The sequence below is a fragment of the Phoxinus phoxinus genome (assembly GCF_949152265.1).
Source record: "Phoxinus phoxinus genome assembly, chromosome: 14".
Taxonomy (NCBI): Eukaryota; Metazoa; Chordata; class Actinopteri; order Cypriniformes; family Leuciscidae; genus Phoxinus; species Phoxinus phoxinus.
In genome coordinates, this window is record NC_136889.1 from 2,180,759 (window position 1) to 2,207,873 (window position 27,115).

Below are 27,115 nucleotides of genomic sequence, written 5' to 3' on the forward strand. Positions count from 1 at the left end.
TTAAATAAAAATATTATTATCTTTCATGTATTCATATTTTTTTATTGTATTTTATTTATTCTTGGGGGATAAAATATGACACGTTTTTGACAGGTTTCAAGCATTAAAATTATTTTATTTATTTATGAGTCTTAATATACGTCCTAACATAATAATAATTATTATTTTTATCATCCACTTATTATTTATAATATATAGGCTATTATAAATATATTATTATAAATATAATGTTATAACTTAATAATAATAATTATTATTATCATCCACTTTATTTCTTTATTTGGGTTGAAATATGACCCTTGACAAGTTCTTGACCGGTTTCTCGAGATTCATCCGTTTTCCACAGATAGTCTGTGATTGGAGACGCTGCCGGAGATCATGCAGTTTCTCCAGCAGCTGTAGTTCATTCCTCTGCGGTTGGCCTCTTACTCACTCGCTCATCATGTGAGTGGAAGTTGCTCCATGTAATGAGATTATTCTGTGTCTGTTCCAGTAAATGGAGGCTGGCAGGAGAAACAGAGACGTCTTTGGATGTCTTTTGTGTACGCTCACTGGTCGGGTGAATGAAGGGGAAATCTTTATTGATTTAAAACTGTCCAAAGACAGGTTGTGTCTCATTTTCATACATATGTGTTGAACACATTTACAAAAGACATTTAAAACAAAATTTTATTTGAAATCAGTATTTAATGCACTTCTAATGTTCACATTGCAAAGCTCCCTTGCCAGACCATTGTTGTGGCACTTGCTCAATTGAACCTTCGCAGGGACCTTGATTGACAGGTGATCTGACCAATCATACTTCGCCATCCGCCATTTTGTCCACCAAAGCAGTCAGGAGAGTTAGTAGATTAACATGGGAGGATTTGAACTTCACGGAAACGCCTTTCGGCGGTTAAAACAACATTCCTTCTGATGTTCATTCATGTTTATTTAATAAACTAGAAGGAAGAGATGATCGGTTCACGAGCAGCTTTAACTGAGGCGCTACACAGCGATCTGTCACACACGTTAAAGAGCCACAAAACGCTATTTATTGTTTACATATCTTTTTAAAAAATGACCACATTTGAAAGGTGAGACTTTGTTTAATATCAAAAGTAACAGAAAAGTAAGCTGGTCTGTCCTGTCTGTCAGTGTGTTGTCAGTCTCCTCTCTGCTCCGCGATGTGTTTTTCACTGTGTGAGAACATGGTGTGTGTGTGAGAGCGGCGTAGCTTGCGAACGGTCAATTCAAGCTGCACTATTACAATGTTCAAACTCATGTTTGATCAAACTCCTAACCAATATATTAAACTAGTCCTGCGCTACACACATGAATGCTTCCTTAAAACCAATTGCAAACATCTAGTTCATCAGTGCCATCTCTTTCATGACTGAAATGTTTGTTTTCCTCTGATTTCAGGTCAGTCTTCAGTGCTTGGAGAGTTTTCTGTGCACGTTTCACTGTGTGCGACACCTCAGTGACCCGAGAGGAAAAGATGCGCTCAAATTCTGGTAAGCTTTTTCATGATGATCCACATCACTGTGTGTTTATGTGTCTTTTTAGTTGAGATGCACCAAGTAGCCGCTAAACGCGGGTTTCGGCGCCGAGTCTATTTTTTCTGCGTTGCTCACGCTCAATTAAAGTGAAAGCACTCACAGAAAGTGCCTTAATTTCACATAGAAAGTGCCTGAAATGCACAGAATTTGCATGTTTAGTGTGTTTTAACAAGAACTGGAGTAGGCTATGTCAGAAAAGAAAATGAAGACTCAAAAATATTTATGGAAATTGTACCCATTTAAACTTGTTTTTATTATTCAGTTTGGGTAAAGGTATATGGTGTTTTATAAAAAAATATATATATAGAAAATAAATATTTGCGTGTGCTGTAAAGTGGTTAGAAAAAATGAAATTGGAATCGGCTAAAATCGGTATTGGCAGATCAAACTCAATGAGAAATCGGAATCGGCCTAGAAAATTGTAATCGGTTTATCTCTACTTTTCAGTGTTGCCTGCGTTTAAAGTAGGGCTGTAACGATACAGCAAACCCACGATTCGGTTCGTATCCCGATTTCTGACCCACGATTCGATACAAACCGCGATTCTTGCGAGGAGGGAGGATTTTAAAAGCCAAATAAATAAATAAATAGCTAAAGCTATAACTCTGTTTTCTTGTAACAAAATACTTTTGAAAAACAAACAGAACTATACTCCATTGTGGATATAATTCGAGCATGTTAAAAATTCTTCTGAGGTAACCGAGGCTTACTGTCTGTGCTGTAAACCACACATAATATATTGCCTATTCCGCATGACCCGCATCTCAAGCGCAGGAATAACGCTTGCCACAAAGTGAACGCGCCTATATAGAGAAATGCACACTTCCTACGAATTAGCCTAAGCCGCCATTTCTTTATGTTTTGAATTAACGTTAAATCAAGTAAAAGTATTTCAAGCTTTCTAAGTTTCGATTCGTTTATGAGGTGAGCTCCAGTTCACGCGCGCGCCGGTGCCACACACACACACACATACAAGCAAACACCGCGTGCATCACTTGCTCTGGTGTTTGCTTGTGTGTGTGTGTGTGTGCTCGCTCGCGCGCGTGTGTGTGCGTGTGGGGGAGAGGTGCGATTTTTGAATAATAATCAAATGATACCCAGCGATCTTCGAATATTATTTTTGCTTGAAATTCCCATACCTAATATGTAAAAGACCCCGTCACAGCCCTAGGATCTATTCTGGACGAGAAAGATAAGTCTGGGAAGGGGTGTGTCGATCGCGATCTGCCTTCTCATACCGCGACACAGGTTCGTGGATCTGAGTGTCGCGATTTCGGTTTAATATCGTAAATCGTTACAGCCCTAGTTTAAAGCAATAGTTATCCGAAAGAATAGTGAGAATTCTGTCATTTTGTCATGTGACCATGACCTTTAAGAAAGATTTCGATTAATTTTATATAAAATTTAAATGCTTTTGAATTATCTCGCTATTGTTTTTCGTTGTGACACAGACATTTTACGTACTCTTGCAAACTGAGCAAATGCTGTTTCTCAGGAATCATTTTTTTTTAAAGATCAGGATTGCATGATATAAAGTTGCAATTGCATGTTATAAAGTCAGAATTGTGAGATATAAACTCGCAATTACCTTTTTTATTTTTTATTCGGTGTTGGAAACAAGCTTCCACACCCTGTAGGGTCTCCGTACTGCATCTTTTTGAGATATTTTACGCACAGATCAGATTCGAGTTGCGAGATAAAAAGTCAGAACTTTTTAACACGCAATTGCGAGAAATAAACTCGCAATTCTGACTTTTTAACACGCAATTGCGAGAAATATACTCGCAATTCTGACTTTTTAACATGCAATTATATAAATATAATTGCAATATAAACTCGCAATTGTGAGAGGAAAAAAAGTCAGAATTGTGAGATAAAAAGTCGCAATTACCTTTTTTATGTTTTATTCTGTGGCGGAAACAAGCTTCCACACCCTTTAGGGTCTCCGTACTGCATCTTTTTGAGATATTTACGCACAGATCAAATTAAAGTTCTTGATCAGTGTGTTTTGTGTCGTTTATCTGAACGCCCAATTACAGATCCGGCCTCAGTGGGTTTAACCTTGAGTCTAAATAAACTCATAGCAACCAGCAACTAGAGCTCGTGTTAATTAGCATTGTGTTGAGAGAGAAGCTGATCGTTTGAGGCGAGCGATGAAAAGGCTTTCTTTGTCTGGCCGAGTGGCTACATGCCGTGAGCTCAATTAAGTGTGTTTTCTCAGCTCCTAATCTTTATCTCATGATCATGTGCAGTTGCTGGAACTTTAGCCGAGACAAAGCTGATGTGAATGCATTAGCCCTCTCTTATTGCGTGTGATTATTGCAAATTATTGCCTTCAAACCTTTCAGAACCTTTATCTTAGTTGAGCGAGATAATAAAGTAATTGCTTTGTTAAAGGAATAGTTCACCCAGAAATTAAAAGTGGCTTGATTTATTCACTCTTGTGTTTGTTCCAAACTTTCCTTATTTTCCATACATGAAGAAGAATTTTCTCCACTTTACCAGAGACATATTGTCAAAACATGTGCTCAATGTTTCCTTACCATCGTTGGTATATTGTCCATTACCATCGTTGGCATTGTTTATTCTTCTTAAATTGTTGGTATAATAAATACTTGTTACTTATGGTAACGCCATCATGATATAATATTCGTAAACAATCCGTGAGCAAAGTAACAATGAAGCTTAATGTATTAATTACTAAATGAGGAACTGGGGTGGGATTAAATAAGTTGTCTTCTTCCCACTCCTTTTCAGGCAGGGATCGTCATATTGAAATACTGTATGTTCTGTTTTTTGTACTATATGATTTAACTATATTTTGTACTTTTTTCTGTGCCATTGCCTGCTTATCAAGTTATGAGTTTATTATTAACTTGCATAACAATAATAACGATAATAAAATGTGAGTGCAGTGCAATATATACTGTATGTACAGTTTATATGGCACTGAACTCCCATTTCAATATTATTATTTATTATAGTGTTTACATGTCACAAAATGTATTTCAGAATCAAGTTATTAGATAGCATATGTTGCAAACAAAAACAATACTACAAATAAACTATACTGTCTACTATTGCCCCACTATGACAATATTACCTTAAAAAAAAAAAACACACAAAAAAAACTTTTTCTTCATTTTGCTTTTGACTGAGGTTATTATTTTTTATTTAACCTTTATTTAACCAGGAAAGTCCCATTGAGGTTAAAAACCTCTTTTTCAAGGGAGTCCTGGCCAAGAGGCGGCAACAACACAGTCAATTACATTTATAAAAGTTGTACAATACAAATAATTAAAAACATTTACAATTTAAACAGGTCATTTCAGGTTCTCTCAATCTGGACTTATCCAAAATGATGTTGCAGGCTTAGGCTTGTTAACCCAAGCTCCAGGAGAATAAAGCAGGCCAGGCCCGCTAGCCTAGCTCCAGGAGTATATAGCAGGCTCAAGCCCGTTTGCCTAGCTCTGTTTAGCCTGGCCTAATAGGGTCAGTTGGATCAGGCTCAGGTTAGCAAAATTAGCTCAGAGCAGAGGTATAGTGTCATTTTTATAGTAGTCCACATTCTTCTTAAAAGTTCAAGATGAAATTTCTTTATAAATTACTTGTACAGCTTAAAAACTACAACTTAAAAGGAGTTAACACTTTACAATCAGGTTAACATTAGTTAAACTACATTAATTAACATCAATGAACAATTGCTTCTAAAGCTAATGTTAATTTTAATATAGACTATTAAAACGAAAAGTTGTTAATATTATTTAATGGACCTGAGATAACATGAACTTACATTGAACAATTGCATTTTTTATAAGCTAACGTTAAGAAAGTGTATCAAATATATTGCTCTACAGCTGCGTTTCCATCTAAAGTTGCGATTTAACTTATGCACAAAATTTAAATTTTGCACGAAACTGTTGCGAATAAAGCAGCGTTTCCAACCCATGTTTTCAGGAGAACAAAATCATCACTTCCTGGGAAATTGGTGCAAAATATCTGCAATCAGGGAAGAAACTGTGGCTCTTTTTTCCTCCATCATTAGTTACTTGCGTTTCAGACGCTGTCATTTTTTTTTGTCGTGCATCGATGGATTTATTAAATTTGAAAAATGATGGATTTATTAAATCTGAAAAATGTATCTGACTCAAAGTAGCACTGAAGTTTTTTTAATGCATTTTTTTATTTTTATTTATGTGCATCTTGGTGTTTAAATCCAGTTTTTTCCCCACATAAATTCACATAAAAATAGGTGTTGGTTCATGCATTAACCTAATGGTTAACCATTGACCTTATTGTAAAGTGTTACTGAGATCTTAATGGGATTGTATACCAAAGCCATATGCCATGCTTTTTTCTGTTAAACACAAACACATTTTTTTTTTTGTCCTTGGTGTATTTGGACACCAACCTTTTTAAAAAAAAATATCTTCTATTATTTTCCTTTCTGTGTTCTATTGCACAGCGGTAAGTAATAGGATTGTTTCTGCATCCGACAAATGGCAGGTTCACCTTCTAAGCTTTGCTACGAAATCTAATTACTCCAAGTTACCCCCGGGCTTTACCAGAAGTTTGCTTCCCAGCCTGCCCCTGTGCGGGCCATGTGACATCACATGCTTTCATGTGATGCACTGATCAACTCAAAATCTGGAAAGCTTCCATCTGAAATTCCAATTTAATGGAATTTACGGAAACAGGACAGAAAATTCAGTCATTAGTGAAGCGTGGAGGCATGCGGACGCAGGCTTGATTCTTGCGGCTCAGTTGAGGCGCTTTACTACGACCATGAGTGGAATATGTGTGTGAAACACTGCGGATGATGGTGGAGGTTTTGAGTTCCACTCAAGGCTGCTTATAGGAGGTACGTCGGCTAGAAGACTGTGTGTGTTTCTGGCTCCTGTAGATTTAAAGAGGCGTGTCTTTTAATGCACCGTTTGTGTGTGTTTGTGTGTGTGTTAGAGCCACTGTGATGTTAATCATCTTAAAACTGTATTTGTATCCTAAAATAGTTTGTGTATATCATGCATTATATATGTACAGTGTGTACACACACACACGTACACACACACACACACACACACACACACACACACACACACACACACACACACACACACACACACACACACATATATATATACATGTATATAATACATGATATACACAAATAAACAATATTAGGATACAAATACAATTTTAAGATGATTTACATCACAGCGGCTCTACCATGTATTATATATATATATATATATATATATATATATATATATCTCATACAAGATTGAATAGATTGAATTCATGGTAAAAGTTTTGTGATTGTCGCACAACTGTTTGTCCTCACTGTAAACTTTTTTGAACTTCACTAAACGGATGTGCATGTGCTACTCAAACCAGCAACAGATAAAGGAGCAAAGGGTTATGTAATTCAGACTGTACTTTGCTGTTTTGTGGTCGTGCAACATCAAACCCCGATTACAGCATCAAACCGACGTGTACGAGGTGAATATATGCAGCAGGTTATGAAGTGTTTAAAGGGATAGTTCACCTTCATATGGAAGTCAATGGGGTCCATCAACTGTCCATTCTTCAAAATATCTTCTTTTGTGTTCAACAGAAGAAAAAAACTCAAAAGGGTGAGTAAATTATGACAGAATTTTCATTTTTGGGTGAACTATCCCTTTAAGTTTCTTCTCATCATGCAAGCGCATGTTAACACTTCAAGGGTATCAAATGGATACACAAAAAAGCTTGAGAAAATATTTACAGATGATTGTTCTATATACCAAATATAATGCTGTACGAATCATGTTAAAGTATTACATTTTGAAATGGAAATTGTGCTGATTAGGGGTGTAACGGTACGCAAAAATCACGGTTCGGTACATACCTCGGTTTTAAAGTCACGGTTCGGTTCATTTTCGGTACAGTAAGGGAAAGAAATGCAAAACATTAAACTGCTGGTTGTTTACTATAAACTTTTTTTTAACAATTTGTTTACACTTTTTTAAACACACTTTTTTAATAAAATATAGGCTAATAAATAGAAAATATATAAAATAAGAAATAGAAATAAAATACTGCTGCAAAGTTCTCCACTAAATAAAATACTCTCAAACCAATATTGGCCATGACGCTAGCTAGCGAGAGGCTGGGCTAAAGCGAGCGTGCCGTGTATGTGGTGATCTTTATTTATGCGATATTTATGTCCGAGCCCGACCCGAGTTAAAATCCTATTTTTTTCTCATACTAATGACACATGTACGTTTGTTTGTGTGGAAAGCCCGCTTTTAACAGAAAGGCATTCGGAAATGTCCACAGATGAGCGCATCAGCGCGCACGGAGCTACAAGCGCTCTTAACACAGGCGCGTGTGCACGTGTTTCGTTGTCACAGCAACATAAACAAATTTCCGCACACAGGAAGACAGATGTTATGGTAATATTTTACATGTATTTGAATCACAAAAACGATTAATCAGATTTAATCAGTGCAACGCGGAGACTTCCGACACTTAATATGTTCGTGTGGAAACTCGGAATTGACGTATGTTCCGCACACAAAACTAGCCTAATTTACGTGAATGATTGCATTCGGTACACATGTGCACCGTACCGAAAGTGCTGCACCGAAACGGTCCGGTACGAATACACGTACCGTTACACCCCTAGTGCTGATATAAATATATTAAAAATTATATTTTCTTTGTTCTTATGTGAAATATCATTTTGTGAACATATTCTTTTTCATTTATTTTAGCATTTTTTCCTTTTGATTTTGGAGTGTAATATAATGGATATTTATTGAGGTCTCTCTTAATGTCTTCATAATAATGAGGTTAAATCAGTGTTTGGGAATGCTTACGCTTCTTGAGACCGTTTGTTGTACTGACTGTACCTTGGTAAAGTGAGACGGCTGAGCGGTTGGTCCAGCGGTTGATGTGGTGGATGGAATAACTGGCTGATGCGATACAGTACGCTTGGGTCCGTGTCTGATGACAGGATCTGCTGTCCATGAAGCCTAATCTTGTTGCATAACATCACTGTAGTTCCTGTCAGGCCTTACATAGTCCTACAGGGTTTTCCCTGGGTCAAAAATGGTCTCTGCAGCCTTTGCAATTTCAAAGTCACAATTAATTGTGCAGCCCTAATTATCAGATACTATTCTTCCAGGTCATATTGTTAAAACTCAAAATAATATTGGTTTTAAAAAACAAATAAAGGATTTTTTTATGTTAGCTTATATTAGTAGATAGAGTATATTGTATGTATGTGTGTGTATATGTATATTTGTATTTCATGAGAATTAGTTTTTTTATTATTGTTATGTGTTTTCTGTGGACTAGTGTTGTCAAAAGACCCGGTACTTCGGTACCATATCGGTACTAAAAAAAATTTATGGTTACGGTACCGGTGGTACCGAAGTATCGGGTTAATCCGGTTCTTGATGCGCTGTCTGAACGGTGCACAGTTGCGTCCTCTTCATAAACACACTGAGACATGGCGACCGGCGGCGCTGCTAATGCGGTGGCTCTGAATCCACTTGTTGACAAGAAAGGAGGAAAGAGCCGTTCACAGTGCGTTTTTTACGCGTGCAAATTAGTTTTCCAGGCGCGCCTCTGTTCATGGTTGCATAGCAACGGCAGACGCAACGGGAAAGCACGCGCTTGTGGAAAGGAAAAAGCGGTGCAAACTGCGCTCTCCATGATGACGAGGAAGTATCATAAAAGAATTAATTGATTTCTAGCCCTTGCATTAGCTTTACTACTAGATATATTCATTGAGATGAGAAATAAAAAGCCGCCCTGTACAGCTATGATCAGCTGTTCGGCCGAGCTCTCCATGTTGTTACGGAAAGGCCACTGGTTTTTGTCACATGACCTGTTGAGATGTTTCTATTATAAGCCGCGCGCCTACATTTGAAATAACGAATTTGCACGCGCATAAAACTTTTAAATATCAACACAGTTTTGGAATAAATAAAAGGACAGTCAAGTCAAATAAAACGCGTTGTATCTCCTGTTTAGTTGGTAACACTACAATAAGATACTGTTCATTAACATTACTTAATGCCTTATCTAACATCAACACATTGAGTGAACAATATATTTTTACAACATTAATGTATGTTTATGAATGTTATTTAATACAAACACTTGATTGTTCATGAACAGATACAACTTTTGATTTAAAAAAAATATTAGTAGGCTACATTTTTTAATTACCCCAAGGAGAATAATTGCTTCAGTGTATATAACTATTGTTAAGTCATTTTATCTAATGTTATCTAACAAATGGATATACACTTTAATATGCAAATATAATCTAAATTAGCTTTGGTACCGAAATTGGTACCGAGAACCGTGGATTTTCACAGGTATCGGTACCGAATACTGAAATTTTGGTACCGTGACAACACTAGTGTGGACCCCAGGAAGAGTAGCGGATGCATTTTGTTGCATCAGCTAATGGGGATCCTAATAAATAAATAAATAACAAAGAAATCTCAAACAATGTCATATTTGATTTATAAATGTCATAATTGAGCGAATGACACTTAATGGCAGTTGTCATAAACATGCATAAAACCTCCTTTATATTCATGATGTGTTATGTCATGATTATGAAGGTGTCATGTCAGTCTTATGCACACCCCTTCAAGTAAACCGTTACTGAAAATGCTTTCACACTAGAAACGAACCAAACCTTTGTTCAGTTTGATCCGGACCGAGACTACGTCTTTTCATCCGACCAAATTTCGTCTGTTTGGTCCGGATCGTGGTCCGGTGGAGGTTTCACACCTGTATTTTTGATTCGGATCAAACTGAAAAGTTAGAAAATCCGGACCAAACAAGGTAGCTGTGAAACTTACGTGTAAATGTAAAAAACAGTGGCAGATTTTCTTGTACCTAAAATGACTTTATGGAACATGAAACCATCTGAGCAGTTTCACTTGTTTTATTTATTGTTAATTTAGACAAAAAGAGAACTTTGTAATGAATCTGAAACTAAAGCCCTGAGATTGTTTGAGCGCCCTAGCAGGTGGTTTGTGATTTGATGCATTCACGTTCTCGTTTTCTTTCCTCCCTCCATCAGCTCGGACATGAGTGGGGCCAGTAACACACTGGCTCGGGAGTTCCTGACGGATGTGCACCAGTTGTGTAGCGCCGTGGCCCAGCGGGCCGAGGACGAGGAGGAGAGTCACATGGTGGCTCTGGGAGAGTATCTGGTGCGCGGACGCGGATTCCTGCTCCTCAGCACCTTGGACTCTGTCATTGACCAGGTCGGTTAGATAAACTTCATTTTAATATACAGTAGACAACATTTGAAGTGTATCAAAGTTCTCCTAAGACCACATTCATGTATAACTTTGATGTAAGGTTTTTAATCCACTTCAAATGTTGACTACTGTATATTTTTAACCATACATTGATGGTCAAAAGTTTGGTATAATTAAGTTTGTTTAAATGTTTTTGAAGGAAGTCTCTTCTGCTCACCAAGGCTGCATTTATTTGATCGAAAATTATTTCAATTTAAAATGACTGTTTTCTATGTAAATATATTGTATGATGTAATTCATTCCTGTGATCAAAAGCTGAATTTTCAGCATCATTACTCCAGTCTTCAGTGTCACATGATCCTTTTTTTAAAGGATTAAAAAATATATTTTTCAAATGTTTTTGAAAAAATTATCTTCTGCATTTATTTAATGAAATATTTTCGACGTTTTTACAATTTAAAATAACTGTTTTTTTTATGTGAATATATATTAAAATGTAATTTATTCCTGTGATCAAAGCTGACTTTTTAGCATCATTACTCCAGTCTTCGGTGTCACATGATCCTTCAGAAATCAGTATAATATGATTTACTGCTCAGTTATTATCAATTACTATTGATGAGCAACTATTAATAATGGTTCTAATTTCAAAAGAACAGCATCTATTTGAAATAGAATCTTTTGTAACATTATAAATGTTTTATTGTCATTTTTGGCATCGATTTTATGCATCCTTGCTGATTAAAAGTATTAATTTCTATTTTTTTTTTAAAAGGTCTGTCTTACACTACCATTTAAAAGTTTGGGGTATAACGGTTTTCACACGAATATGAACTGTTTTCAACATTAATAATAATCATAAATGTTTCTTGAGCATCAAATCAACATATTATACTGATTTCTGAAGGATCATGTGACACTGAAGACTGGCGTAATGATGCTGAAAATTCAGCTTTGATCACAGGAATAAATGACATTTTAATATATATTCACATAGAAAACAGTTATTTTAAATTGTAAAAACATGTCAAAAATATTTCATCAAATAAATGCAGAAGATACTTCTTTCAAAAACATTTTTAAAATGTCTTATCCCAAACTTTTGACCACCAGTGTTTTAGATTGTATTATTTACACATATATAGACAGAGAAACAAGAATATTATGTATAAATATGTTTTTATTTTCTTGTTACACTCAAAAAAAAAAAAAGGATAATTCTTGGACATTCATTGAAATGTATTATTATAAGTAAGTGTCCATTATTGAGGGAATGAATTCCTTTCCAATTGCTGGCGTTGTTCTGAAATAGCACGGCGATATGTGTCACAGTCATAACAGAGCTTGACATTAGACCATTGTGTTCATTCATGCTGTATTACTATTTTTTAATATATTTTATGGCCTGCTTGCAGGCTTAACGAATGAGCCCTGGGAATGTGTTCTTGCTGTTTCTTTCTTGGTCTTTACTTGCAGACATGAGGAAATCTACTTGAAAATCATTGCTTTAGAGCTGTGAAGCCCTAAGTGCAGACATCCATCTCTCTCTAGACACACTGCAAGCGAGCAACACAGTGTGACTGCAAAACTAGAAGACTCTTAGCAAGCAATGTTGTTTTTACATGCTTGAAATGCAGACAGCTTTGTTTATTTTAATGGGCAGTGTTTGTTGCTTTATATTACAATGTAGACCAGGGTTATAACTAAAACTAAAACCATAAAAACATTTTTGTTGAAATGTTGAAATAAAATAAACTTGAACTGAAATAAAATATAATATAATAAAATCTTATCATATTTCAGCTAGTTGCCAATGCAACATTTTTAATTTTCATTTAACTTGATGGTCTTAACTATAACTAAAACTGAAATAAAGATGATAAAAGACTATATAGACATAATAAAAAAAAACGAATGACAATCTCATCAAAACTTAAACTAAAATTGAAATGGAAACAGAAAATATAAAAGTAAAAAAATAAATCAAAATATTAAAAAAATTATCATATATATAGATATATAACTAAAGCTATAATAGGATTGAAATTATACTAAAATAGCACTGACATTTCTTAACATAAATATTCTACTTATTAATTACCACAGGAAATCATTTCCACTCAGTTTACAACAAATGCAGAAATGCATTTACAATACAAGCAAATAGAGCTAGTTTTCTAGAGAAAGGTGACACTTGTATTTTTGCTTAAGCACTTGATATTTAAATCGTTTTTTCAAATGTTTTATCTGATGCGTGAGTCAAAAATAGTTTCTGTTAATCAGAATTTTTGGCATTATGTCGAAGAAAATGATCCCATGTTTTTCCTCTCCTTCATTCTCTCTCTTTGAAGTGAGAGTTCTAATGAATCGTGTCTGGAGTGGTTCTTACTCACAAGACACGAGCCGTTTCTCTGAACTCGGCACTGCTTAGCTATCTCTCAACACAACATCAATCGCCTGTGCGTTTGCATAGTAGTGGCTCAATATGGCTCCTCAGCCACTTTGCTAATTACCTCATGAGTTTTCTGCCAGATGCATGTTTACCTGGGGTCACGCAGCACTGTGGCAGGCAGCCCCTTGTATTTGCTTTTAATTCACACGTGTCAGAGTGCTTTCTCTTCTCCTTGTGAGGAATGCTTTCTTGCTGAGGGTGGAGCCAGTATTTAGAGACCTCATGTCCAACAAACCTGTGTTTTCCTGAAGCCATTGGAAGGAAAACCTTCAGATACAGTTTTTGTTGTCTGTAATTCTGCATCTTTTGCACAGCGCTGGAAACTAGCTTGCTAAAGAGAGGCATGGTACTATGAAGCAGAAGTGAGAAAAGTAATCCGCTTCTAGGTGGCCTTCAACACTAGGAGACTGTTTTTGATTGGATTTGCAGGGACAGTGTGAAGAATTGTGTTTGAATCCAGAATTAACCTCTCAAACCTTTTACTTAGGAGTTGACCTGTCGGGAAGAGCTGCTTACACTCTTGTTGTCTCTGCTACCTCTGGTCTGGAAGATTCCCGTTCAGGAGGAGAAAGCCCCGGGTGAGAGTCACTATAAAGCATCATTTTAACAATCTTAATTTTGAGAATGCACTAGATGTATACTGTAACCCACATTGAACTTTGAATTAAATAATTATGTGTAATATTAAATGGCATTGCATTCAGTTGGAAATTTGATATACTTCTACATGATGTTTTATAAAGCATATGATGGTGGTGTTCTTGCACGGACGCCATGAATTGTTAAGTAGCTGCCTGCATGAACAACAAGTGAAACCATGAGATGGCTTTAATTATGAAACAGTACAGTTAAAGGATGATGGAAAGGATAAGACTTTTCATTGAGCTTGAGTCCGAAGGTATTTAGTGCTGGCATGCTAATCTTTTCTAGCAGCTGCTTTCCACATTGTTGAGTTATTAGTTCCCGTAATTGTGTTGTAAACACCTCTGGAGGGCATCATGACTTGCTCTAATGAAACCTGGTTGTATAACTGGTTTAAACCTGTTCCTTTCCTACTCTGCTTTTTTTTTTATATCTTAGATTTCACCCTGCCTTCACTACTTGAGGTGTTTCTATGCCAAGAGGGAAAGACCATCCCACAGAAGGCGGGGCAAGATAGATGTGATGTGCAGAACTCTGGGAAGCGTTTATCTGGTTCCTGGAAGTCACGACGTTCACGCAGAACTGCTCAGCGATACTCTGTAAAGGATGCACGCAAATCTCAGCTTTCCACGTCAGATTCTGAAGCCAACTCGGACGATAAAACCACAAACACTGGGAGCAAGCATCGCAGATTTCACAGTTCGGCCATTCGTGTAAGTTGCCAGCTTCACCAGTCCAATCCATCACAACCAGCATTGCAACATCCCACTCTCGAAGCCATGAGCACCGTTGAGCCATCCCAACCTCACATGAGACTATTTGGATCTCACACACTGGATCCTAACATGCTAACAGACCCGACAACTCTTTCCATCTTCAACCGAATGGAGAACTCGCCTTTTGACCTTTGCCATGTTCTGCTCTCCCTTCTGGAAAAGGTCTGCAAATTTGACATGACCATCAATCATAACCCAGGCTTGGCTGTCAGCGTCGTTCCCACGCTCACAGAGATACTCACAGAGTTTGGTGACTGCTGTTGTCCCGGTGGTGGAGGTGGGATCGATGAGCTAGCTGGAGGCTGGACTGAGGAGCCAATTGCACTTGTTCAAAGAATGCTTTTACGCACCATTCTGCACTTGTTGTTTGTAGATGTGGGTCAAAACGAGACACTGCCTGATAATCTGCGCCGAAGCTTGACTGACCTCCTCAGAGCAACATTAAAGATTCGTACCTGTTTAGAAAGGCAAGCTGACCCTTTTGCTCCAAGGCCAAAGAAGACTCTGCAAGAGATACAAGAAGATTTTTCCTTTTCAAGGTTTCGCCATCGGGCTTTGCTACTGCCAGAGCTTTTGGAGGGTGTCCTACAACTACTACTGGGTTGCTTGCAGGCCTCAGCTTCCAACCCTTTCTTTTTCAGCCAATCCCTTGAATTAGTTCATGAATTTGTGCAACACCGTGGCTTGGAGCTCTTCGAGGCAACAGCTCTGCGCCTTGAGGCCTTAGCAGAAGCTCGAGATTCAGAAATCGGCAATGAGGCATCGGAGCACCTGCGTTGTCTGATAGCCGATGTACTTAAGATAATCAGTGCCGTGAAGAGAGCCAAGTCGGAGCAGCTACACCAGTCTGTTTGTGCACGCCGTCGACACCGTCGCTGCGAATACTCCCACTTTTTGCACCATCATCGTGACCTCTCAGGACTGCCAGTATCCGCTTTCAAGCAAGCAGCACGACTTAATCCCTTTGAGGAGGACTCTGAAGGTCATGACGGAGAAGTGCGTTACCCTGAACGCTGTTGTTGCCTTGCGGCTTGTGCCCACCAGTGTTTGCGTCTTTTTCAACGCCTTTCGCCCTCGGGTCCTGCCGTGTTGCAGGTGCTTGCAGGAGTTCAAGCTGTTGGCATCTGTTGCTGCATGGATCCAAGATCCGTAATCGGACCCATGCTCCAAGCATTTCAGGCTCCAGGACTGCGGAGCTACCAATCCCATGTTTTGAGTGTCCTTAGTAGACTTGTCTTAGAACAACTTGGAGGTGGTCAGCCCTCTGAAAAGGCCAAGCTTGCCTCCTGCAACATCTGCACTTTGGATAGCAGCCAGTTACCTGGGCTCGATGAGACTCTACAAGGCTACGGACCTAAGAAGGAATTGAACTTATCCACATCCCCATCTCCATCTTATCGTTTCCAAGGAATCCTGCCCAGTGGAGGAGCTGAAGATATGCTATGGAAGTGGGATGCTTTAGAGGCCTATCAGGAGCTTGTGTTTGGAGAGGACCGGCATTTGAGTCAACAGATTGCCAGTCATGTATGCCAGCTGACTTTGCGAGGCAATGCAGTTGTGCAGTGGCAACTATACACTCATATTTTTAACCCTGTGCTACAGCGGGGTGTGGAACTAAGCCATCATGCCCAGCAACTTGGTGTGACAACTACTTGTAGCCAGGTTTGCAGCTACCATAGCCATTGCCTGCCGGTTGAGGTACTGCTGGTTTATCTTCAGACTCTGCCTGCTCTGCTCAAGTCAAGGTATGGTTGTATTTCCTCTATTCTTATTATTATTCACTGTTGTTTCGGTTCTTTAAATCAGCCTGTAAAGTCCCCCTGTGGTGAAAATCAAGTTTTTAATGTTGTTTATATGTCTTTGTGGTGTTTTGAATCTGCTTTAACCCTTTAGAACCGAATGATCAGCGAGCTGTATTCATTGTACCGTAACTCTTCAACCGTTTGCACTATCAAAACCATTTAAATTGCCCATGACCGTAGACAACATGCGCTTTTCGGCAATATACGGCTTATTACGGTAATTTCATGCTTTCCGTCAGCAAATGACAGCGGGCTTTCTGGCAGAGCGGGAAGGAAGGAGTTGAACCGAGAGATATGAAGTGCGGCAGGTTAGAGTGTTTTGGATTGCATAAAATAATAAAAGACACAAACAAATACATGGTGACAGAAGTGGTAGACAGCAGAAGAGGGGATTGGGATGATTTTTAATGAAACTTGGGAGGCGGATGGCTGTTACTCTTTCACGTATCTTTACATGTGGTGTATGTGTGTACGCGTGCCTAATATGAATGGTCGCATTTGTATGTGTGCGTGTATGAAAAAAAGTGTCCTAAATGAAAACTGCAACCCAATGTCACAAAAAAGACTTGTATAGTTGTATTATACTTCATTTTTCAACTTTAAAGTGTTAGTTTCTTTCCTTCGTGATTTTCAGTTTTTTTTCTAAATAAAAATCGGAAAATTTATTCTAGTTTTTTTTATTTTTGTCTATTTAAATTCTATTTACAAACTCACCACCCTCAATAATGGTAAATAACTGTAATTTGTTGAAAGCTAATCTTTTTCTGAAAAAGATAACACCTTGCATATGAAGATTTAAATATGTGAAAAACACCCATTTTAGCTTCAGGTTCTAAAGGGTTAAGACAAACCATGTGTAAATTCATAAATCAACACCATTCATTGCTGAGTATTTTCTCCCTAAAACTGCAGTGAACCAAAAACAGTCTCAAAAACACTGTTTGAAATCGCTGGTGTTTCTGACGTCACACACTACCTTGTAACCAATCAGATCAACGTGTGATCATTAACAAGTGGATCTCTGAGCTGCTAGTTTGCATATTCATAGAGTCGCGTATATTAAATGAGGCAAGGGTGTCGAGTTACATTCAAGATATTTTAAGGCATGAACTTTTTTTTTTCCAAGGAAAAACCTTTAAATATGTAATTTTTGGTGATCAAAGATGAGTTTTAAGGGATACAATTATTGACTACAGGGGGACTTTAAAATAAACCATGATTCCAATGTGTTTACTGAATTTATAACTTCTGGTGTTTTGTTCCAACTCAGCCGGGTGGTATGCGATCTGTTCCTGAGTTGTAACGGGCTAAACCAGGTCACAGAATTGATCTACTTGGACTGCACTCGTCCGTGGGTGCTAAAAGTGTTCGAGACACTTATCTTGAAGGCGTGGCACCATCACACAGAATCTGCCGTGCATGAGCTAGAAAGAGCAGAAGCTCAGGAGAGGGAAGCTGTCCTTGGACTGTTCGAGGAATTGAGTTCACGTGGGGCTGGTGACGTTCCTCAGAGCCTCACTAAGTTTTACGAAGGCTTGAAAGAGGCATGCCCTCACCCAAAGGGCAAAAGTGGAACAAGTGCAGTAGGACATAACCGGGGCGAGGCACATTTGAACACAATCAACCTATTTCTGTGCGTCGCCTTCCTATGCGTGAGCAAGGAGCCGGACTCCGACAGAGACTCTGCAAATGACTCTGAAGACACTTCCGGATATGATAGTACAGCTAGTGAACCATTGGGTGGGCGCCTACCTTGCCTTTCCCCAGACAATGTGGCTCTTCCCTCTAAAGAGCAGGTTAGGAGGGCTGCCGACGTTTGGTCAGTATGTCGTTGGGTGTACATGGCCAGTCCAGTGTTTCAGAGGCAGTTCTTCAGACTGGGAGGACTAGATGTCTGTTCACGTCTAATGACGATGGTCATTCAGAAACTCACATCTAAAAACAAAGACGGCAAACTTAAGAAAAAGAGGGAGAGTAAAGGCAAAAGCAGTCCGCCTCATGTAGACTCTCCCACTCAAGCTCTTGCTGGGCAGTTTGACAATATACCGACAACTGCAGGTACAGCGGAAACTCAACAGCATGAACTAAGTGACACTCTCAGCTCCTCTCAGGTCGAAAGCAAGTTAAGTGACCCAACGCACAGGCTTGAAGAGGAATGGCCGCTCCAGAGTATACGACTACTGGAAGCTCTTTTGGCTATCTGCCTCCACAGTGCCAATTCAGCCCTACAGAGACTTGAACCAGACCTTTCCTTTCAGGTACAGTTGACATACATGCTAGCTCTGTTTCAAACCCTAGTGATCTGAATAATAAGAGGATGTTCACACATTCGAACACAAGAATGAATGTGTGAACGGCTTGCTCGGGAGACTCGACAGTTGATTTCAGAAGTGTGAAATTAGCTAAGTGTGATATGTTGTAAAGCTAACAACTTAATACCCTAAAGCCCAAAGTATACTTCAGCTTTGATGTGAATGCATAGCGTATTCGTACAGCTGAATGCACAGCCTTTCAGTGTATACTACATTTGATAGTGAGCACAAACACTTAACACATGCACACTGGAACGTTTCATTGTTCAAGTTACCAAGTTATCACTGGTAAAAAATGTCTTGTTTACGTTAGACTTCATAAAAATTCCATTGTCATTTTAAATTTTAATGATGAAAAGCTTTTGTTTAATGCGCATACTATGCTGATGATGATATTTGTTGCGCACTGTATGCACTGTATCTATTGTAAACTTTTAGGCGTAATAAGCATACATATGTATACAAGTCAAGTCAGCTTTATTTCTATAGCAGTTTTTACAATAATCAGTTTGGGTTTCATGACCTCATTTCAGTGACTTTTTGTTGTTGTCATTTTCACAAACCACGCATAAATGTTATTATCTCAAAACTACAAACTTTTACATACATGCTGCTGACATATTATTGTAGCAGAGTTTGTGCTGAATGCAGTGTAATAAGACTTTAGCCATGAAAATGTCACAAGTAACAGAAATAAGCATGTCAAAACACCTCAGACCCCAGAGGGTTAAAATACTGGGACTGTATATGTATGCAAACTAGGTTTTGGAACAGAGCTATTTATTGACATTTTGAAGCGAGTGATGATGTCTTATTCTCTGTGAGTGTAATATTTCCACGCTCTTTCCCATAGCTGCAGTCTGTGGATGAGACCCTGTGCGAGGTCAGGGATCAGCTCTCTCGATCTGGAGTCGTGAACTCTGAACTGGCAGTTCCTCTGTTTGATTCCTTACTACGTGTGGCACTGGCTGAGATGTTCTGCAGTCCAGATGTCATCGAGGAGAAACCTGACAAGGTAATTTAGTTGCTTGTTTAATACACGGTTCCCACGGGTCCTTAAAATCCTTGAAAGTTTGTGAATCTGAAAGAAAAAAAATTCAAGGCCCTGGAAAGTTTTGGAAAAGAAACATGCATAGACACAGGTCCTTGAAAGTGCTTGAATTTATTTTGTGCAAGAAGTTTTCTGGAAAAAAATACATTTTATTCCTACCGGTCCGCTAATGTGTTATTTCTCTAAGACTTTGTGGCCTATGCACACTAGCTTGCTTGATTTACGTTAGTTAGGCGCATTTACGCGTTACGTTAAGTGTTTCCCGCGTGAGGTTCTTTGTGTTGTAGGTTGCCACGACGGTCACGCACGCACAAAACCACCACGATGGAATCTCAACGTTTGTTGAACACAACAAATGTGTTCCCACATTAAAGGATTAGTTCACTTTAAAAAAAACTTTTGCTGATAATTTACTCACCCCGATGTCATCAAGATGTCCATGTCTTTCTTTCTTCAGTCGAAAAGAAATGAAGGCTTTTGATGAAAACATTTCTCCATATAATGTACTTCACTGGGATCCAAACGGGTCAAGGTCAGATGACAGTGTCAGCGCCGCTTCAACGGGCTTTAAACGACACCAGACGATGAATACGGGTCTTATCTAGCGAAACCATCGTCATTTAAAAAATAAATAAAAAAGTTTAAGTTTTATAAGCACAAACGCTCGCCTTGCTCTGTTCTGTGATGCGCGTTCGTGACGTCACGTAATACACAGTTACGTTGAAAAGGTCACGCTTCTGTGAAAAGTAAAACATTTCTATCCTGACGAAAAATGTATTTTAGGCTTTTTAATATTCCAACACCAGGATACGCACACGAAATGGGCATTTTAAACGATAAACTGACACAAAGACATTTGAATATGTGTGTATGGTCCTCCTTCCTCACATTTGTAAACACTGACTCGGTGAAGCGTGACCTTTTCAACGTAATTGCGTATTACGTGACGTCACGAACGCGCATCACAGAACAGAGCAAGGCGAGCGTTTGTGCTTATAAAAAATAAAAAGCGTTTCGCTAGATAAGACCCTTATTCATCGTCTGGTGTCGTTTAAAGCCCGTTGAAGCGGCGCTGACACTGTCATCTGGACCTTGAACCGTTTGGATCCCAGTGAAGTACATTATATGGAGAAATGTTTTCATCAAAAACCTTAATTTCTTTTCGACTGAAGAAAGAAAGACATGGACATCTTGGATGACATCGGGGTGAGTAAATTATCAGCAAAAGTTTTTTTTTAAAGTGAACTAATCCTTTAATTCCTTTAATTTGAGGGTATTGGACCTAGAAAGCTCTTAAATTTGAAGTTAACCAAGGTGTGGGAACCCTGTTAATAAATCTGTGTTGTTCCCTGTCAGAGGTATGCTGGGTGAAGGGCACATGTGCTGTACAGGTTTGAGTCTTGCCTTCATCACATTGCATTCAACACATCGCAAAGTTGCGTGGTTGGAACGACAGATCTCAACCTGTGGCATATAGTTTCTTTTTTGCTTGACGTGTGGACTTAAAGGGGTGGTTGATTATGATTTGACTTTTCTAACTGTAGTTAGTGTGTAATGTTGCTGTTTGATCATAAACAACATCTGCAAAGTTACAACGCTCAAAGTTCAAAGCAAAGGAAGATATTTACTTTTAAAGAAAAGGACTACAACAAACGGCTGGAAGAAACTACACGACATTCCTCCCGGGTTAGTGACATCACCAACCCTAGAATTTACATAAACCCCTCCCCCCGGGACACGATTTATAGATTATCGTGACAGAATATACTAATAAATGACTAGAAGATAACTAAATTCATAAATTCAACATAAATTCATCAACTAACCATTCAGAAATGTCCTGTTGCTTCTACGTTGTCACTTCTTCTTGAGTCCTCTCCATCATTGTCCGACTCCGGTTTGAACGTAAAAGGCTAAAATTTTCAGTGTGTGTCTGTGTGTGGTAATCGGAGCTGCTAACACACAAACACACACTGAAAATTTTAGCCTTTTACGTTCGAACTGGAGTTCACACACACACACAACCTCTTGAAGCTCCGCGGTCAAGAGCTTGTACGTCTATAAAGTCTTTAAAGATTGAGGGATTTTCTTGTCTGTAGTGGAACACATCACCGAGTAATTCCCAAATAAAACTATCATTTGGACTTCAGTAAGATTTGTTTTTGCACTCATGTTACTTCAATAAGTAAATCAGCTTTCTGAAATAAAATGACCCCTGGCCGAACATAAACGGATAAGGAGCCTTTTTGTGTGTGTGTGTGTGTGTGATCGAGCAGCGTGGGGCGCATGGGGGCTTTATTTTATGTGGAAACTGTCAGCTGATGTGGTCCTGTGACCAAAATCATATTTTCTTTTCTTTTTTTTAAAACCAGCTTTCTGAAATCACTAACTTTGTCTCTCTAACAAAGACAGCACCAGAAGCAATGTTATAAGGAGTGTTTACTTTTATTACTTTAATCTGAAAAGGGCTCATTTTCTAGAAGGTAAGAGTTTGCTGCGCTGCCGGATTTGCTTTAATCTGTTTTACTACTGTATTTTAAACTTCTTATATTTGAAGTTGCACTACGGGGAAATGAAAGCATTAAAATTTAGAAGTGGGTACGGTGTGTGTGTGAAAGAGAGAGTGATTTTGGCCTTTTCTGACCGACTTTGACGCTTGAACACAAAGTACTTATTTTTTCTTTTTCTTTTCTTTTTTTTTTACCTACCAGAGAGTGTCCTTCTAATTGCCTAAAGTTACCAAATGTTAAAGTTTTAAAACAAACTGCAGTGGTTTGAGGTATTAGGATAACACGTACATGCTAGGTATCATTGCAATGCAGTGTTTTGAACAGATTTGCGTACAATGTTTCACTGCTCATACAGAGTTTGTACAATCTTCAAAAAAAAATGGACTCGTTAAAAATCGTCACCAGTTTTTCTGTCATCTATTTTACACAGTGCTTCAGGAAAACCATAATGAAAGTGCTAATGAAGAGAACACAGGCAGTATCTCAGCACAGGTTTTGAATGTGCACACGAAACAATTACCTGATAATGGCACATGTATTTGGTTAACTACTGTAGGTGATGCCTAAATTTGGCGCCACCTATTGATTATAATTTTTTTTTATAATCATATTATTTATAATCATATTATTTATATATATATATATATATATATATATATATATATATTAGGGCTGTAAACGATTAATCGCATCAAAAATAAAAGTTTGTGTTTACATAATAAATGTGTGTGTACTGTGTATAATTATTTTGTATATATAAATACACATGTAAATTATCAGTGTTGGGGTAGTTACTCAAAAAAAGTAACTAGTTACTAGTTACTAGTTACTTCTGTAAATTGTAATGAGATTACTTTACTAGTTACTGCATTTGAAAAGTAACTTCACTACTTATTACTTTACTTTCCCGTTTCTTAATTTACCGTGTAGATACATGGACAAACATAGCCCTATCATCATTTAGCCTGCATGTCCGCATAGTGTTTATAAATGTAGCCGATAAAAATGGCATGTAAAACCATATAAAATAACTATCCCTGTCTGCACAAAGAAATATGCCTCACTGTAAAATCTACAAACAACAGGATTATGTCCGTGGTGGTAGACACATGATCAGGGCTGGACAGAGATAAACATTGTATTTTATTTTGACGGAAACTGCAAAACTGAAACTTTCTTCTCCATCTGTATTTTGACCATAGACCGTATATAAGAGATTTTGACAGATACACTGACACTGCACGCTCGCTCAAAGCCCAAGGGGGGAGGGCGTTTAAAGATGTGATTGGGCCAGTCCAGTGTCAATCAAGAAAATAACCAATGGGCCAATCTACGTGTTTCATGGGCCGGTCTGTCAGAAAAAAAACTAATGCTGACTTTTTTTAACCAATGCATTACACCAGCACTTACCCAGCGCCGCCAATTAAGCAAAACAAAACGAATGGGCCGCCGATGTACGAGTTTTATGAGCCGTTAAGACAAACGAACAAAAAAGTTTTAGATGCATCGGATCGGCCCAAAAAGCCGTGAATCTCCCGGTAGTCCCGATGTCCAGTACTTGCCTGCCAGGGCATAGAGTGAATTTCTGGCAAATATTTTTGTCCTTTCGAGCAATAAACTGAAAGTAATGTGAATATCGCCACTGGCCGAAACTCGCGTCTCCGTCTCCATCTCCATTCCTCTCTGTCCTTCGCACCAGCAGCTACGTCACTCAAATCGATCTCTATGGCAACGGTGCCCAGGCAAGCACACACACATACAGGCATGCACGCACCACTTCGACAGATCAGAGCTTTACACACATGAAAACACGGCTTGGGTAACGCAGGAAAGCGCGTTCCTATAGTCTAGTAAAGTAGTATAGTTACTGATATTTTTAGTGTAATGCGTTACTTTACTTCGTTACCCAAAAAAGTAATATCGTTACTGTAATCCGTTATTTTGTAACTCGTTACCCCCAACACTGTAAATTATATATAAATCTATATACAGTATATATACAGTATATACATGCACATATTTCTTAAATATATACAAGCATGTGTGTGTATGTATATATATATATATTATATATATCAAATAATTATACACAGTACACACACATTTATTATGTAAACACAAACTTTTATTTGTTTGTGATTAATCGTTTCATAGCCCATATATATACACACAGGTGAAACTCAAACAATTATAATATGGTGCAAGAGTTCATTTATTTCAGTAATTCAACTTAAAAGGTGAAACTAATATATTATATAGACTCATTACATGCAAAGTGAGATATTTCAAGCCTTTATTTGTTATAATTTTGATGATTATGGCTTATTCTAATCTTGAATTTGGGGTTTTCATAAGCTGTGTTTAGCATTAGCTGAATTTTTCACCCGAGTTTCACCTGTATAGTTAACATGAACTAATAATGAACAATACTTCTACAGCATTTATTAATGTTAATTCATGTTAATTTCAAAATTACTAATACATTATTAAAATCAAAAGTTGTATTTGTAACATTAGTAAATGCACTGTGAACTAACATGAACCATCAACAAACAGCTGGAGTTTTATTAACTAACATGAACAAGATTAATAAATACTGTAACATGTATTGCTCATTGTTAGTTCATGTTAACAAATGAGACCGTATTGTAAAGTGTCACCGTTTATATTTAGGAATAATGTTGAATCTATTTGAGTTGTTTCTTAATGAATATATATATATTTCTTCTATATCTCTTGCTCAGAAGCCTCCGGTCAGCGGTGAGCCGGCTCCTCCAGCTGGAGATCTCTCTGAAGAGGTGGATGAGGCTCAGGTGAGCGGCGCTGCACCCTTGGGTGAAGAGGAAGGCTATGACGCAGACAGTGAGAGTAACCCTGAGGACTCCACCCGTCAGGAGGAAGGTACTAACGTCATAACTTCTTCTAACTTCATACATGCATGCATTGTGCTGCTCTGTGTCAAACTGACAAGATGTCACTTGTATTTGACTGTAAAATGTGAATGAGCTTGAGAAGTGTGTATGTACGTATTATCCAGAGCCAAAAGTATCATGCATGTGTAGTTTTGAAGAATTTAATGTTCATTATGTTCCTAAAATGAATGAAAATAATTAGCATTGTAGTTAGCAAGGCTGAGTTGTCCATAGTCACTGAAAGCGTATCTGACTGTAAAATGTGAATGAGCTTGAGAAGTGTGTATGTACGTATTATCCAGAGCCAAAAGTGTCGTGCATGTGTAGTTTTCTAGGCTTTAAGGCTCATAATGTTCCTAAAATGAATGAAAATAATTAGCATTGTGGTTAGCAAGGCTGAGTTCTCCAAAGTCACTGAAAGAAATGAGCTTGAGAGGAGTGCATGTACATATTATCAAGAGCCAAAAGTGTCGTGCATGTGTAGTTTTCTAGGCTTTAATGCTCATTACTTTCCTAAAATGAATGTGAAATATAATTAGCATTGTGGTTAGCCAGGCTGAGTAGTCCATAGTCACTGAAAGCGTATCTGACTGTAAAATGTAAATGAGCTTGAGAGGAGTACATATTATCAAGAGCCAAAAGTGTCGTGCATGTGTAGTTTTGAAGACTTTAATGCTCATTATGTTCCTAAAATGAATGAAAATAATTAGCATTGTGGTTAGCAAGGCTGAGTTCTCCAAAGTCACTGAAAGAAATGAGCTTGAGAGGAGTGCATGTACGTATTATCAAGAGCCAAAAGTGTCTTGCATGTGTAGTTTTGAAGGCTTTAATGCTCATTATGTTCCTAAAATGAATGTGAAATATAATTAGCATTGTGGTTAGCAAGGCTGAGTTGTCCAAAGTCACTGAAAGCGTATCTGACTGTAAAATGTAAATGAGCTTGAGAAGTGTGTATGTACGTATTATCCAGAGCCAAAAGTGTTGTGCATGTGTAGTTTTTTAGGCTTTAATGCTCATTACTTTCCTAAAATGAATGTGAAAAATAATTAGCATTGTGGTTAGCCAGGCTGAGTAGTCCATAGTCACTGAAAGCGTATTTGAGTGTAAAATGTAAATGAGCTTGAGAAGTGTGTATGTATGTATTATCAAGAGCCAAAAGTATCGTGCATGTGTAGTTTTGAAGACTTTAATGCTCATAATGTTCCTAAAATGAATGAAAATAATTAGCATTGTGGTTAGCAAGGCTGAGTTCCCCATAGTCACTGAAAGCAGGAGGAATTTGTTTGCGGATGATCTGGAATGCGTTATCCGGTTTGTGGCGGTTAGCATCAGGTAGTCTGAGTGAACGTCTGGTCCAGTGGTGTGTGTGATCCGGTTCTCCAGTCACATGTGCTGTTGTTGGCTCTCGCGCTGAGAATGGTGTCATTGTTTCCTCCGTCTGTGATGTAAGTCTGTCGCGTTGAGCTGTGTCTTGTGACTGCAGCTTTTGACCGATCATGCATGATTTTGTAAGTTCACTCACTTTCCCTTGAGGGCCGGTAGTTTATATGATTTATAAAGAAGGGAATTGAAGGCGAAGCTTGAAATGTGTGAGTTTGTAGTCAGACGGATCATGACGACTCTGAAAAAGTGGAAGTCACTGAGTGTGGTTTCAGCTTCCTTTAAATATTTGCTATTAAGGAAGACCTCTTTTAGACCCATCGACCCATCCATCCATCCATCCATCCTTCTATCCTTCTATCTATCGTTCTGTGTATCCATCCATCCATCCATCTATCCTTCTGTGTATCCATCCATCTATCCTTCTTTCTATCATTCTGTCTATCTATCCATCCATCCATC

General features: G+C 38.1%; 1 protein-coding gene across 2 annotated transcripts in view; it reads left to right on the top strand.

Annotated features, from left to right (window-relative positions):
- The window catches only part of lyst (lysosomal trafficking regulator), a 127,589-nt gene that overhangs the window by 30,236 nt on the left and 70,238 nt on the right, over positions 1 to 27,115 (top strand). For both annotated transcript variants that reach the window (XM_079636293.1, XM_079636294.1), the window contains 7 exons: positions 1,405 to 1,496; positions 10,633 to 10,819; positions 13,756 to 13,846; positions 14,349 to 16,431; positions 17,759 to 18,746; positions 19,654 to 19,815; positions 25,106 to 25,262. In XM_079636293.1, the coding sequence (XP_079492419.1) occupies positions 1,405 to 1,496; positions 10,633 to 10,819; positions 13,756 to 13,846; positions 14,349 to 16,431; positions 17,759 to 18,746; positions 19,654 to 19,815; positions 25,106 to 25,262 (3,760 nt within the window). The remainder of the gene's footprint in view (positions 1 to 1,404; positions 1,497 to 10,632; positions 10,820 to 13,755; positions 13,847 to 14,348; positions 16,432 to 17,758; positions 18,747 to 19,653; positions 19,816 to 25,105; positions 25,263 to 27,115) is intronic.